Genomic DNA, 12,023 nt, shown 5'->3' with positions numbered 1-12,023 from the left:
TGAATTTTAACCCACGGTGAGATAATAAAGTAAATTAAATCAGCTCTATTTGTAACTTTTCTGTCTGCAATGCTCTAAACATTTCACCTTCCTGAATACGGCTGGTGTTGCCAGCCCCATGCTCCAACAAACTGAACCATCAGAACAGTAGTACATTAACATAGATCTAAATGACAAGTAATCCATGATATAAACAAGACATGAAGCAGACAACTCATGAATGTACCCTTTTTTTATTGGACTTATATAGAAATAATTTTTCTAAACAAAGTAGCACCGTTACTTAAGTTTTACTTTACCATGTAGAACTGTCAGAAAAATAAAACTCTCGATACATTTTCAAATCTTGTCTCTGCAAATATAACATTAGTATTTGACGCGAGGTTAAAGGCCCTTTATCATAAAATAAAATATACTTTGTTCTTAAACTTTGCTCAATAAAGTACATTTACACTCAAGTAACAGCACCTACATATACATAAACAAGTGGTAAACAAATGTATTAAAATAGAAATATTAAAACTATAGTGGTGCAACAGAAGTCTGTAAGTCCCACTGGAATCTAATTCATACAAATTTTTAGAAAGCATAAACATTTTTTTGTTCTTTTTTGTTTGACTTACTAAGTTTTATACATTTCAACATTTCGTAATAATATAGAATAAAATATGCTTTATATTACTGAATAGAAAATATGCTGGGTGAAGCGATTTAAAAGACATTTTTTGCTGAACCTATAAAAACTCCATCCCAACAGAATACTGTCAAATGTAAATACACATCCTTGTGGCTCTTGTATTTCCACCCACAGTCTGTGTGATACTAAAATAATACAGTGATCATTGCCATAAGGTCATACTAAAAAATAAACAATATTTGAACCCAGCTACAAAAAAAGTTCACTGAACTTAAATAAAAAATATTTGTAAACATCTTTGCAATACGAAATATAATCTTTCAAGTCAAAAAAGAATAACATACTTCAATCTGTATTAACGTAATTAATATTACAACTTTTTCATCGACGTGGAATATTTTCCCATTCTATACATATATAAGCAGGATATGTTGTTGTACTCCCTCACATGGTTGGCTGACCTTAAACTGCAGTATCTTCACCTTACAAGAACTTAAGAAGTCGATGTCCTGACAAACTTGTCTCCCTCTTACATTCGATCAGTGAAACTGGAAGGCTTTTCTCTGCTAACAGTCTGACCAAACAACTCTTAAGTACCTCAGTCCAAGACCTTTCTGCCTTTCTCCTAACTTCATAAATGTTGTGTACAATTCATTACTATGACTACTGATTACTATGCTGGAGTATTTTAAACATGCATTTGTAGATGTTGAAAATATCTTTCTCCCTCAAGCTACAGTATGTTATAAACTATTCCGACAGAGCCCTGATGAGGGTTGTCTATCCCTTTTTTGGATACTGCAGCTTATACATAAGCCTATACATACATATGTATATACACAAACATATATCCCCATACAATACGGTATAGGATCCTTTCAAACAGAACAAGAGTCTTGTTTTAGTTGTGGTTGTTGCTATCGTAGTCAAGACCCAGTCATCGTGGTAATATTGTCAGTCAAGAAAGACTTGGTCATCTTGGTAATCAATGTTCATCTTGGTAATAACATCATAGTCAGTGAGTCATAGAGACAACGTCTTATGAAAATATACGTATGGCCTGAGTGACCCCTGTGTGGCACACGGGGCATTTGGGCTCACTCCTCTGGCAGATGCGGTTGGCACACTCCATACAGAAGAGGTTGTGGCCACAGGGCACCAGAGCTGCAATTACTTCGCTCTCAAAGCACAAGGAGCAGTCGCGGCTGCCCTTTCGGCTGGTGGAGGAGGAAGAGGATGAAGAGGAGGCTGAGGAGTCGCAGGGCACCCCGGGGAGGTGGGGCCCGGGCAGAGAGGCCATGCCGTTGGAGCTGGGGTACCCGTGGAAGCACCGGGGGCCTCCTCCTGGGTCGCTGCGGACTCTCCGGGCCAGGGGGTGATCGGTGGGTCCACTGGCGTGGTTGTTTTGGAGGGGTGGGGACAAGCGGGGCTGGGGGGTACAGCCGCCGTTCATCCTACTCTGGCTCGTCGCCATCCCGTTGGCGTTCGTGGAAGCATTGGCTGATGGGTAGATGGCAGAGGAGGTGGAGGTAGGGGAGCTGGAGGATGAGGAGGAGGGAGTCATCCCCCGCTCGTACTGGGACCAGAGGAGGCCGGGCGGGGCCGGCGTGGGGTTGAACCCAGGCGAGGTGTCGCTGAAGGTCATGTCAGTGCAGTCGGGCGAGATGATGTCGCCGCCATAGACAAAGCCATTCCCGTTGCTGTTGATGTTCAGGTTGTTGTTGTTGTTGCCGTTGCTGGCGGTGTAGCTGAGCGCCGGGGAGGGGGGGCTGTAGTCCGCCATGCGCGAGCCGCTGTTGGTGCCGAAGTAGGAGTCTGTGGACGCGCTGCCCAGGGAGGATGATGAGTCGTTGCGGTAGTTGGAGAAAGGTTTGCGTCCCGACGTGGAGGCAGCGCTCTGCGGGTTACTGGGCTTGGACCATAGGGTGGGGTGGCCATGGATGTCAAACCCGACGTCCGTGCCATTGGCATGGAAGTCGTTCTCGTCCTGGAGCTCAATGAGGCCACCAGTCCGCATGGTGATGTGGGCCTCGATCTCCTCCCGAGCACGGTCCACGTTCTCAGGCATGCCCGTCACCTCGAACACAGGCTCCTTGTCCCTGCTGGGAGTCACGATGTAGGTGTGGGTTGTCTGCTGGATGCGCTTGATGGTGGCCCCCTTGGGACCCACGACCAGCCCAACCACCCTGTAAGGAACCCGGACTTGGATGGTGGTCTGGCCCGGTAGGTTGGGGGGTCCAGGGGCCGGGGTACCACCTCCCGTCGTTCCGTTGATGCTTGTGTTCTTGTTCCGGGAGGCCCGGATCATGGAGAAGTGCTCAGCCGCAGAGATGATCTCTCTCCTGGCCATAGCGACGTCCTCCCTCCTCCCGGTCACCACGAACACCGGCTCCTCGCCACGCACGGGTGTCTTGATGTAGGTGTTGGTCTTGGCTCGTAGCGCTTTGATTTTGCATCCTGTGGTTACACAGGAAAAGGTGACAGTAAGTGCATGTCAAAATGTTGAGGGACAAAAAACATCATGTGACTGGGGTGGAAATGTGGTCTATGTGCTGCTTGAAACAGCTGGGATGTGTGATTTGGGTTTTTTATTCTCAGCTATTTCAGAAAGGCTAGAAAAACAATTCACCCTATCTTATCCGGGATAAATTCAAACCACATGCTCTACGACTATCATGTCCATATGCCAGATGAGGTCAAAAATAGCACAAGTAAAGGGGTGGGGGGATGCGTGCAGAATCCATGATTTCCCCTTAGCACAGCAACATATGATAGGAGAAATGCAAAGGAAACATCCACTAACTGTCAAGATACATTTTATTTAATTAAAATGTATTTTGGGATTATACGAACACGGATAATTCTACTTGGTTGATTCAATTTCCGGGCATAAATGCATAAAGTTCTATTCCAACCGCCTCCAGGTGTAACTATTTTACAATTGAAAGAAAATGGGGAAACTGTAGAGGAAAGCAGCCGAGGAATGAAAAATCCCTGGCGTCGTGGGCTGAGGCAGAAGCCTATCTGGGACAAGAGTGTTATAACATGACAAAGGGAGTGAATCCCTTGTGGTAATATAACAGTTCCTGTCAGAGCGCTGCCTGTCTATATGTATGAGCCCTACGGTAGCAGCCAAACTATTCCTTCACTTGCCTTTGTTTTGCCGAGGATAACAACTGACATCTTGCAGTGGAAACCCATATTCTGCATGTATGTGTAACAGCAAACTAACGCCCAGACTATACTAACCTACAGTCAGTCAGTGTAACATTGACTCTGGCCAGCTGCTGGCTATAGCTGCAAGATTGTATCCTAACAAAGAAACAGCGAAAATGAAAAGCAAATACAGTAACCTACTCACCTTGTCTGCCGACGATTTCAGCTACATGCTCCGAACTAGGCACAGGGACACATTCGGTCATATTGACACTCTTTTTCCGGCTAGACTCGTTGTCATATAGCCCGTTCTCGTCGTTGTCCAAGCCGAGCAAGGAGAGCTGGTCCAGAGCTAACTGCAGGGCTCTCTGGTCGTCCAGGGCGTTCTCCTGGTTGCTCCCATTCCTCTCCATCTCGGCGAACAGTGAGCTAGGCATCTTTGCGTTTTTGCAGTCTGGAGCAGTGAGCGCAGACAAAGAGGGAAAACACGGAAGCTGGGTAGGAAAAGGAGTGATGATGGGAAAATGGGGCACCCGACCGGTTTCAAGCCAATGGTGCAAATCAGTGCGCTTTTTTATTTTTATTTCTCTTTCTCCTCTCGCAGTTACAAAATCAGTGCAAGCAATCCGCCCTACCAGAAAGGGACCTATTTTGTTGTTGATGAGCCAGACTCCTGAAATGTGCCTTGAGAAGGGCACAGAAATGCCTATTCCAGAGTTGTAGGTTGGCTTTGCTGGAACGCCGGCGGTGGTAATATTCCTTCACAGAGCCCCTCCCAACTGGACTCACACACTCAGCTCTTTTCTGTTTCTGTCTGACTTGCTGCAGAGCCAGACAGCACTACTGGGGGATATGTGCGAATGACGTCACCCACCAGGGCAGGGTCGGTGCGGCGCTGCTTGGTGAATTTGCATAGCCGGAACCGATTGGACAGGCGCCGTGGAATGGGAGGTCACAGAAGCGCTTCCCCAGTCCCTGAAAGAAATAGCCTATACTCCCCTCCTTTGTTGTCACCCTACATCAAAACGCAGTCTTTTTTGATAAGAAAAGAAATGCGTTTATATTCCGACTTCCTCATGAGGAGCTTTGTTGTTTATGGCTACTGTGTAATAAATAGTGGATTTCTTCCTGAGCGCGCGCATGTTTATTACAAGCGCATGTAAATAAATGAGGTCATGCGGTTATTATAACCCCATGTGGCTTTTCTTTGTGTGTCAAATAGCGCATTGTCAATCAAAAAAGCTTTGTCGGCTCATTGCATGCGTCGCTTTGTTATTTTTAAAATAAATATGCAAACTACCCAACTTACACATAGGTCTATGCGTCAAAATGAGAGCAGTTCTTAACAGTTGACAGTATCTTTAAAAAAACATAGCGCGTAATTGTATATAAAACATAAAACATGTAAATGGTTTACTTATAAGTGTTCAATGCTATGAAGCCAACACCCAGACATTATATTACTGTCATATGCCAAAAGATAAGCTTTTTAAATCAATTAATAAAAATATGTGTGTTGCAGGGCATGCCCAGACATGAGCTTTTTGTTTGGTTTTTCTCTGGCAAGACCCCTCTCTCCCTCCCCTCTCTCCTCTCTCTGCAAATGTCGGCCTGCTCTTGGCATTGAAGCCTATCATGACTCATGACACATGTATTTAATGATCATTAACAATAACTGTAGCTGTAGAAGGATTTTCGAAACATCCTCGCACTGAATTGGCACGCTCATCGTGACAGGCATTTGCCTCCGTGACATCAGTGTCCCTCTGCCTATTTGCTTGGGACTTGAAACCAACAGCTTGCAGGTAATTAATTGTTGCGTTCAAACACCACTCATTTCTGAGGATGTTTACACCAGTGAAGAGCGCGACGACAGAGAGAGTTGCCACTCCGAGACCTAACCTAGGGGAAAACCCAATACATAATTAGATCTACTGGCCCAGATATTAAAGCTTAGTGCTAGGATACCCTACTATATATAATACGTGATGTAGGCTATAGGCTATATCAGGTCTAGTAAACGGCTATTAACAGTGTTTATTGTTTGAATGATTGAGTTAAGATGGTAATAGCCTAAACATTCATAAAGGCGGCAGGTAGCCTAGCGGTTAAGAGTGTTGGGCAAGCATCCGAAAGGTCGCTGGTTCGTGCTGAATAGGTGAAAGATCTGTCAATGTGCCCTTAATTTAACCATAATTGCTCTGGATAAGAGCGTCTGCTAAATTACTAAAATGTAACGTAGCTAAACTACTGATTAAGGTCCCCAAATTCAAGGCGCAGTGTTATTTCGATTCTAGAATATAATTTCCCCCATAAAACATTATGCAATGAGACAGAACACAACAGATTCACATATATATTTTTTCTACAGGTCCTATATCATCCAACAATACAGTCCTATTGACAATAGCTATTGTCAGTTTGCATATTTCCGTTTATTGCGGGGCATAATGTAAACGTTAGCCGCATGGTGGAGAGCTGGGAGGGGAGGAGGGGCGGGTGAGAGGTCTTTCTGCATCCAGCGACCAACGTGCCCTTTCTGGCCAGGCAAGGACCCCGCGGGGAGGGGGGACAGCGGGGGAGCCGCTTCTTTCAAAACAAAGGAAATTTCAAACCAATTCAGAGCCATTGAGACGAGAAACACTCGTCTTTGTCACCTCACTCTGCGCTCACAATTGCTATGCTAAAATCAACGGCTCCGAAACTGAGAACGCGGGATGGGAACCTCTTGTTATTGGAAACCCCCTCCCTCCAACCCCCTCTCTCTTTTTTTTGTTGCATTGTCACATTGTCTTGTATTAGGGGGTTTGAATGCTGGCTTTAAAACATCTGGAATTTAATTATAGACGCGCGGTGCGTGATATCTGACCCACTTGAAGATATGGAAAGGACCATGTATTGTATGGAATGTAAAACTAAATGAAAATAATAGCTTTTTCCACATGGCAGAAATAGCTATTGTTACAGGAATATAAAATTACATTAAAATAATAGCTTTTTCCATCTGTCAGAAATCACAAGTCCCATACTACTGTATATTAATAATAATTTAGTTATATAGGATTTGGTTTGTTACAACACATTATATATTGTCCTTTCACCTGCTCCATTCACGGTCTGGAATAATATAGACATAGAAATAGATTATAATTGTATGAGTATAGGTCTATGGGCTGATCTGAGTATTTTAATGGTAAAGAAAAGGTATTTTGCTGCCACCACAATCCAATCAAGGTGGGAATAAAGAACAAACTGGATATCCAGTCAAGAGGGAAATATGATTCCAATTAAAGGTGCTTCTTCATTAACATGATGATAAAAAGTGATGAGAGCTTTAGTGTTCTGTTCAGCCTACATGGTGGCTAAGTGGTTCATTGTGTTTCTTATATACTTCACACTGCATATTTTACCACTAAGAAAACCTGTTTTACCACAACACCATGTGGTGTATGTCCCCAGGATCAAACAACCCATGGATGTCAGTTTGTTAGGTAAACAAAGCAGTCGTCGACCCATTCACCTCTAGTCCCCTAGGTTAGGTGAAACCGATCTAGGATCAGTTTCAGGTAACCTTAACCATTAGTGGGGGAAATGCAAACCTGACCCAGGATCAGCGTCTAGGGCAACTTCACCAAACACCTATACCCCTCATCATGAATACGGCAGCATTATAAACTGGGGTAGCGACAATGTACCATTTCCAAGGCCAAATTGAATGTCTTTACATAATAATGACTCTGAACGGGTCGCACTTTAAACAAATAAAAATGTGTAAAGGCTTACATAGCATTCATAATGTCTTCATAAGTACGACACAAATGCTTCACAAAAAAATATAAGTCAGACCATATACAGGGTAAAAGTAATTACATCTGGTCTTTGCCAAATGTGGCATGATTCATTTTCCACCCATAGTATATAGGCTCTGTAGCTTGATGTTACCTTTTAAGATATGCAGTACCAGTCAAAAGTTTGGACACACCACTCATTTTTCTTTATTTTAACTATTTTCTACATTGTAGAATAATAGTGAAGACATCAAAACTATGAAATAACACATATGGAATCATGTAGTAACCAAAAAAGTGTTAAACAATTCAAAATATATTTTATACTTAAGATTCTTCAAAGTAGCCACCCTTTGCCTTGATGACAGCATTGCATTCTCTCAACCAGCTTCATGAGGTAGTAACCTGGAATGCTTTTTCAACAGTCTTGAAGGAGTTCCCACATAAGCTGAGCACTTGTTGGCTGCTTTTTCTTCACTCTGCAGTCCAACTCATCCCAAACCATCTCAATTGGGTTGGGTTTGGGTGATTGTGGAGGCCAGGTCATATAATGCAGCACTCCATCACTCTCCTTCTTGGTCAAATAGCCCTTACAAAGCCTGGAGGTGTGTTTTGGGTCATTGTCCTGTTGAAAAACAAATTATAGTCCCACTAAGCGCAAACCAGATAGGAACGCTGCAGAATGCTGTGGTAGCCATACTGGTTAAGTGTGCCTTGAATTCTAAATAAATTACAGACAGTGTCACCAGCAAAGCACCCCCACACCATCACACCTCCTCCTCCATGCTTCACGGTGGGAACCAAACATGTAGAGATCATCCGTTCACCTACTTTGATTCTCACAAAGACACAGTGGTTGGAACCAAAAATCTCAAATTTGGACTCATCAGACCAAAGGACAGATTTCCTCCAATCTAATGTCCATTGCTCGTGTTTCTTGGCACAAGCAAGTCTCTTCTTATTATTGGTGTCATTAGTAGTGGTTTATTTGCAGCAATTCGACCATGAAGGCCTGATTCACGTAGTCTCCTCTGAACAGTTGATGTTGAGATGTGCCTGTTACTTGAACTCTGTGAAGCATTTAAACTCAGCAAATAAAGAAACGTCCTCTCACTGTCAACTGCGTTTATTTTCAGCAACCTTAACATGGGTAAACATTTGTATGAACATAACAAGATTCAACAACTGAGACATAAATTGAACAAGTTACACAGACATGTGACTACAGACATGGAATAATGTGTCCCTGAACAAAGGGGGGGTCAAAAAAGTAACAGTCAGTATCTAGCGTGGCCATCAGCTGCATTAAGTACTGCAGTGCATCTCCTCATGAACTGCACCAGATTTGCCAGTTCTTGCTGTGAGATGTTACCCCACTCTTCCACCAATGCACCTGCAAGTTCCCGGACATTTCTGGGGGAATGGCCCTAGCCCTCACCCTCCAATCCAACAAGTCCCAGACGTGTTCAATGGGATTGAGATCCGAGCTCTTCGCTGGCCATGGCAGAACATTGACATTCCTGTCTTGCAGGAAATTACGCACAGAACGAGCAGTATGGCTGGTAGCATTGTCATGCTGGAGTGTCATGTCAGGATGAGCCTGCAGGAAGGGTACAACATGAGGGAGGAGGATGTCTTCCCTGTAATGCACAGCGTTGAGATTGCCTGCAATGACAACAAGCTCAGTCCAATGATGCTGTGACACACCGCCCCAGACCAGGACGGATCCTCCACCCCAATCTCGCTCCAGAGTACAGGCTACGGTGTAATGCTCATTCCTTCGACGATAAACGCAAATCCGACCATCACCCCTGGTGAGACAAAACCGCGACTCGTCAGTGAAGAGCACTTTTTGCCAGTCCAGTCTGGTCCAGCGACGGTGGGTTTGTGCCCATAGGTGACGTTGTTGCCAGTGATGTCTGGTGTCTGGTTACAACAGGCCTACAGGCCCTCACTCCAGCCTCTCTCAGCCTATTGCGCACAGTCTGAGTACTGATGGAGGGATTGTGCGTTCCTGGTGTAACTCGGGCAGTTGTTGTTGCCATCCTGTACCTGTCCCGCAGGTGTGATGTTCGGATGTACCGATCCGCTGTCCGTCCTGTCTCCCTGTAGCGCTGTCTTAGGCGTCTCACAGTACGGACATTGCAATTTATTGCCCTGGCCACATCTGCAGTCCTCATGCCTCCTTGCAGCATGCCTAAGGCACTTTCACGCAGATGAGCAGGGACCCTCTTTCTTTTGGTGTTTTTCAGTAGAAAGGCCTCTTTGGTGTCCGAAGTTTTCATAACTGTGACCTTAATTGCCTACTGTCTGTAAGTTGTTAGTGTCTTAACTACCGTTCCACAGGTGCATGTGCATTAATTGTTTATGGTTCATTGAACAAGCATGGGAAACCGTGTTTAAACCCTTTACAATGAAGATCTGTGAAGTTATTTTGATTTTTTATGAATTATCTTTGAAAGACAGGGTCCTGAAAAAGGGACATTTCTTTTTTTGCTGAGTTTATTTGGGCTGCAATCTCAGGTGCAGTTAACTCGAATGAACGTATCCCCTGCACCAGAGGTAACTCTGAGTCTTCCTTTCCTGTGGTGGTCCTCATGAGAGCCAGTTTCATCATAGCGCTTGATGTTTTTTGCGACTGCACTTGAAGAAACTTTAAAAGCTCTTTGATTTTTCCGGATTGACTGACCTTCATGTCTTCAAGTAATGATGGACTGTCGTTTCTCTTTGCTTATTTGAACTGTACTTGCAATAATATGGACTTGTTCTTTTACTAAATAGGGCTATCTTCTGTATTTCCACCCCTGTCACAACACAACTGATTGGGTCAAACGAATTAAGAATGAAAGAAATTCCACAAATGAACTTAACAAGGCACACCTGTTAATTGAAATGCATTCCAGGTGACTACCTCATGAAGCTGGTTGAGAGAATGCCAAGAGTGTGCAAAGCTGTCATCAAGGCAAAGGGTGGCTACTTTGAAGAATCTCAAATATAAAATATATTTTGATTTGTTTAACACATTTTGGGTTAGTACATGATTCCATGTGTGTTATTTCATAATTTTGATGTCTTCACTGCTATTCTACAATGTAGAAAAGAGTAAAAATAAAGAAAAATCCTTGAATGAGTAGGTGTGTCCAAACTTTTGACTGTCACTGTATATATTTTTAAACATATAGGCCTTATAAAAGGGTTTATGAAGGCTTCATCAAGCCTTACAAGATGTAATTCATTATAAGTGGGATCTTTGTGATATTCTTTTCTATTCTATATTGTACTGAACTGAATTGTTGATTTGTTTGCGCCTATTCAGCCCTCTCTCTGGAGCTAAGACACCTGTGTTCCTCTTTCTAGCCTCAATAGACCAATAGACAGACAGACAGTTCCTGGTGTAATGCTACTGATATTCGTTGTGCTGTTCGGCACTCAAAGCCACCCAGCTGCTTAGTGGTGGTTAGCTGTTAGCCGTTAGCCGTTGGTCTTTTAATGAGAGGAAGATGAGATTAGCCCAAGCTGACCCAGAACAGAGCTGTCTGTAGCACATAGGCTGGACTTTAAGCTACTGCACTGTCTGACTGACTGTCTGACTGACTGACTGGCTGATTGCTGCAGAGAGAGAGAGAGAGAGGGTGGGGTTGGGGGCATAGAGAGAGAGAGGGCAGGGTGGGGGGATAGAGAGAGAGAGGTGGGGGAGGGGGTAGAGTGAGATAGAGGGCGGGGGTGGGGATAGAGAGAGAGGTGGGGGAGGGGGTAGAGTGAGATAGAGGGCGGGGGTGGGGATAGAGAGAGAGGTGGGGGAGGGGGTAGAGTGAGATAGAGGGCGGGGGTGGGGATAGAGAGAGATAGAGGGGGAAAGAGAGTGAAAAAGAGAGAGAGTGAGGGACAGAGAAAATATAAAAAGAGAGAGAAAGAGAGAGAGAATTTAATTTAATTGAAATTGAATTGACAGAGAGAGAGAGAGAGAGAGAGAGAGAGAGAGAGAGAGAAAGAAAGAGAGAGAGAGGGGCGAAGGAGAGAAAAAAAGGTGAGTGCGACAAGGACAGAAAAATAATAGAGAAAGGCAGAGTGTAAAGAAAGACAGAAAAAAGAGATAGGTGAGGGAGAGTTAAACAAAGAGAGAGAGAGAGAGAGAGAGAGAGAGAGAGAGAGTGACCTAGCTGGACAGGGCTTAATCAGTCCTCTCAACCACCTGCTTAGTGACATAGTGACATAGTGACACAGTTGGCTGCAGTTACATCTTAAAGGGCAGCAGATGCCTCAGGTCACAGGAAACGTCATGTCAGAGGAATCATTATGTCACAGGATAGAGAGAGAGACAGAGAGGCAGACAGAGAGAGACAGAGAGAGAGAAATACATAAAGAGATAAAGAGAGAGAGAGGAGGAAAGATGGACTGGCAGAGATACTTTGTCTGACGCACAGAAGACACACAAACAGGGC

General features: G+C 44.2%; 1 protein-coding gene across 1 annotated transcript; it reads right to left on the bottom strand.

Annotated features, from left to right (window-relative positions):
• Nucleotides 1–217: 217 nt before the first annotated feature.
• Nucleotides 218–4,648, bottom strand: LOC106562684 (RNA-binding protein MEX3B). Its single transcript, XM_014127668.3, has 2 exons — nt 3,999–4,648; nt 218–3,094 (listed from the first exon to the last, which is right to left on the bottom strand). The coding sequence occupies exons 1-2, from the start codon at nt 4,228–4,230 to the stop codon at nt 1,677–1,679; spliced, it is 1,650 nt and encodes a 549-aa protein (XP_013983143.1). The 5' UTR covers nt 4,231–4,648; the 3' UTR covers nt 218–1,676.
• Between the last annotated feature and the right edge of the window lie 7,375 nt (nt 4,649–12,023).

Source organism: Salmo salar, chromosome 26, assembly GCF_965601325.2.
Source record: "Salmo salar chromosome 26, fSalSal1, whole genome shotgun sequence".
Lineage (NCBI taxonomy): Eukaryota > Metazoa > Chordata > Actinopteri > Salmoniformes > Salmonidae > Salmo > Salmo salar.
The sequence above is the reverse complement of the archived record's forward strand: the minus strand, read 5'-3'. Positions and strand labels throughout refer to the sequence as shown.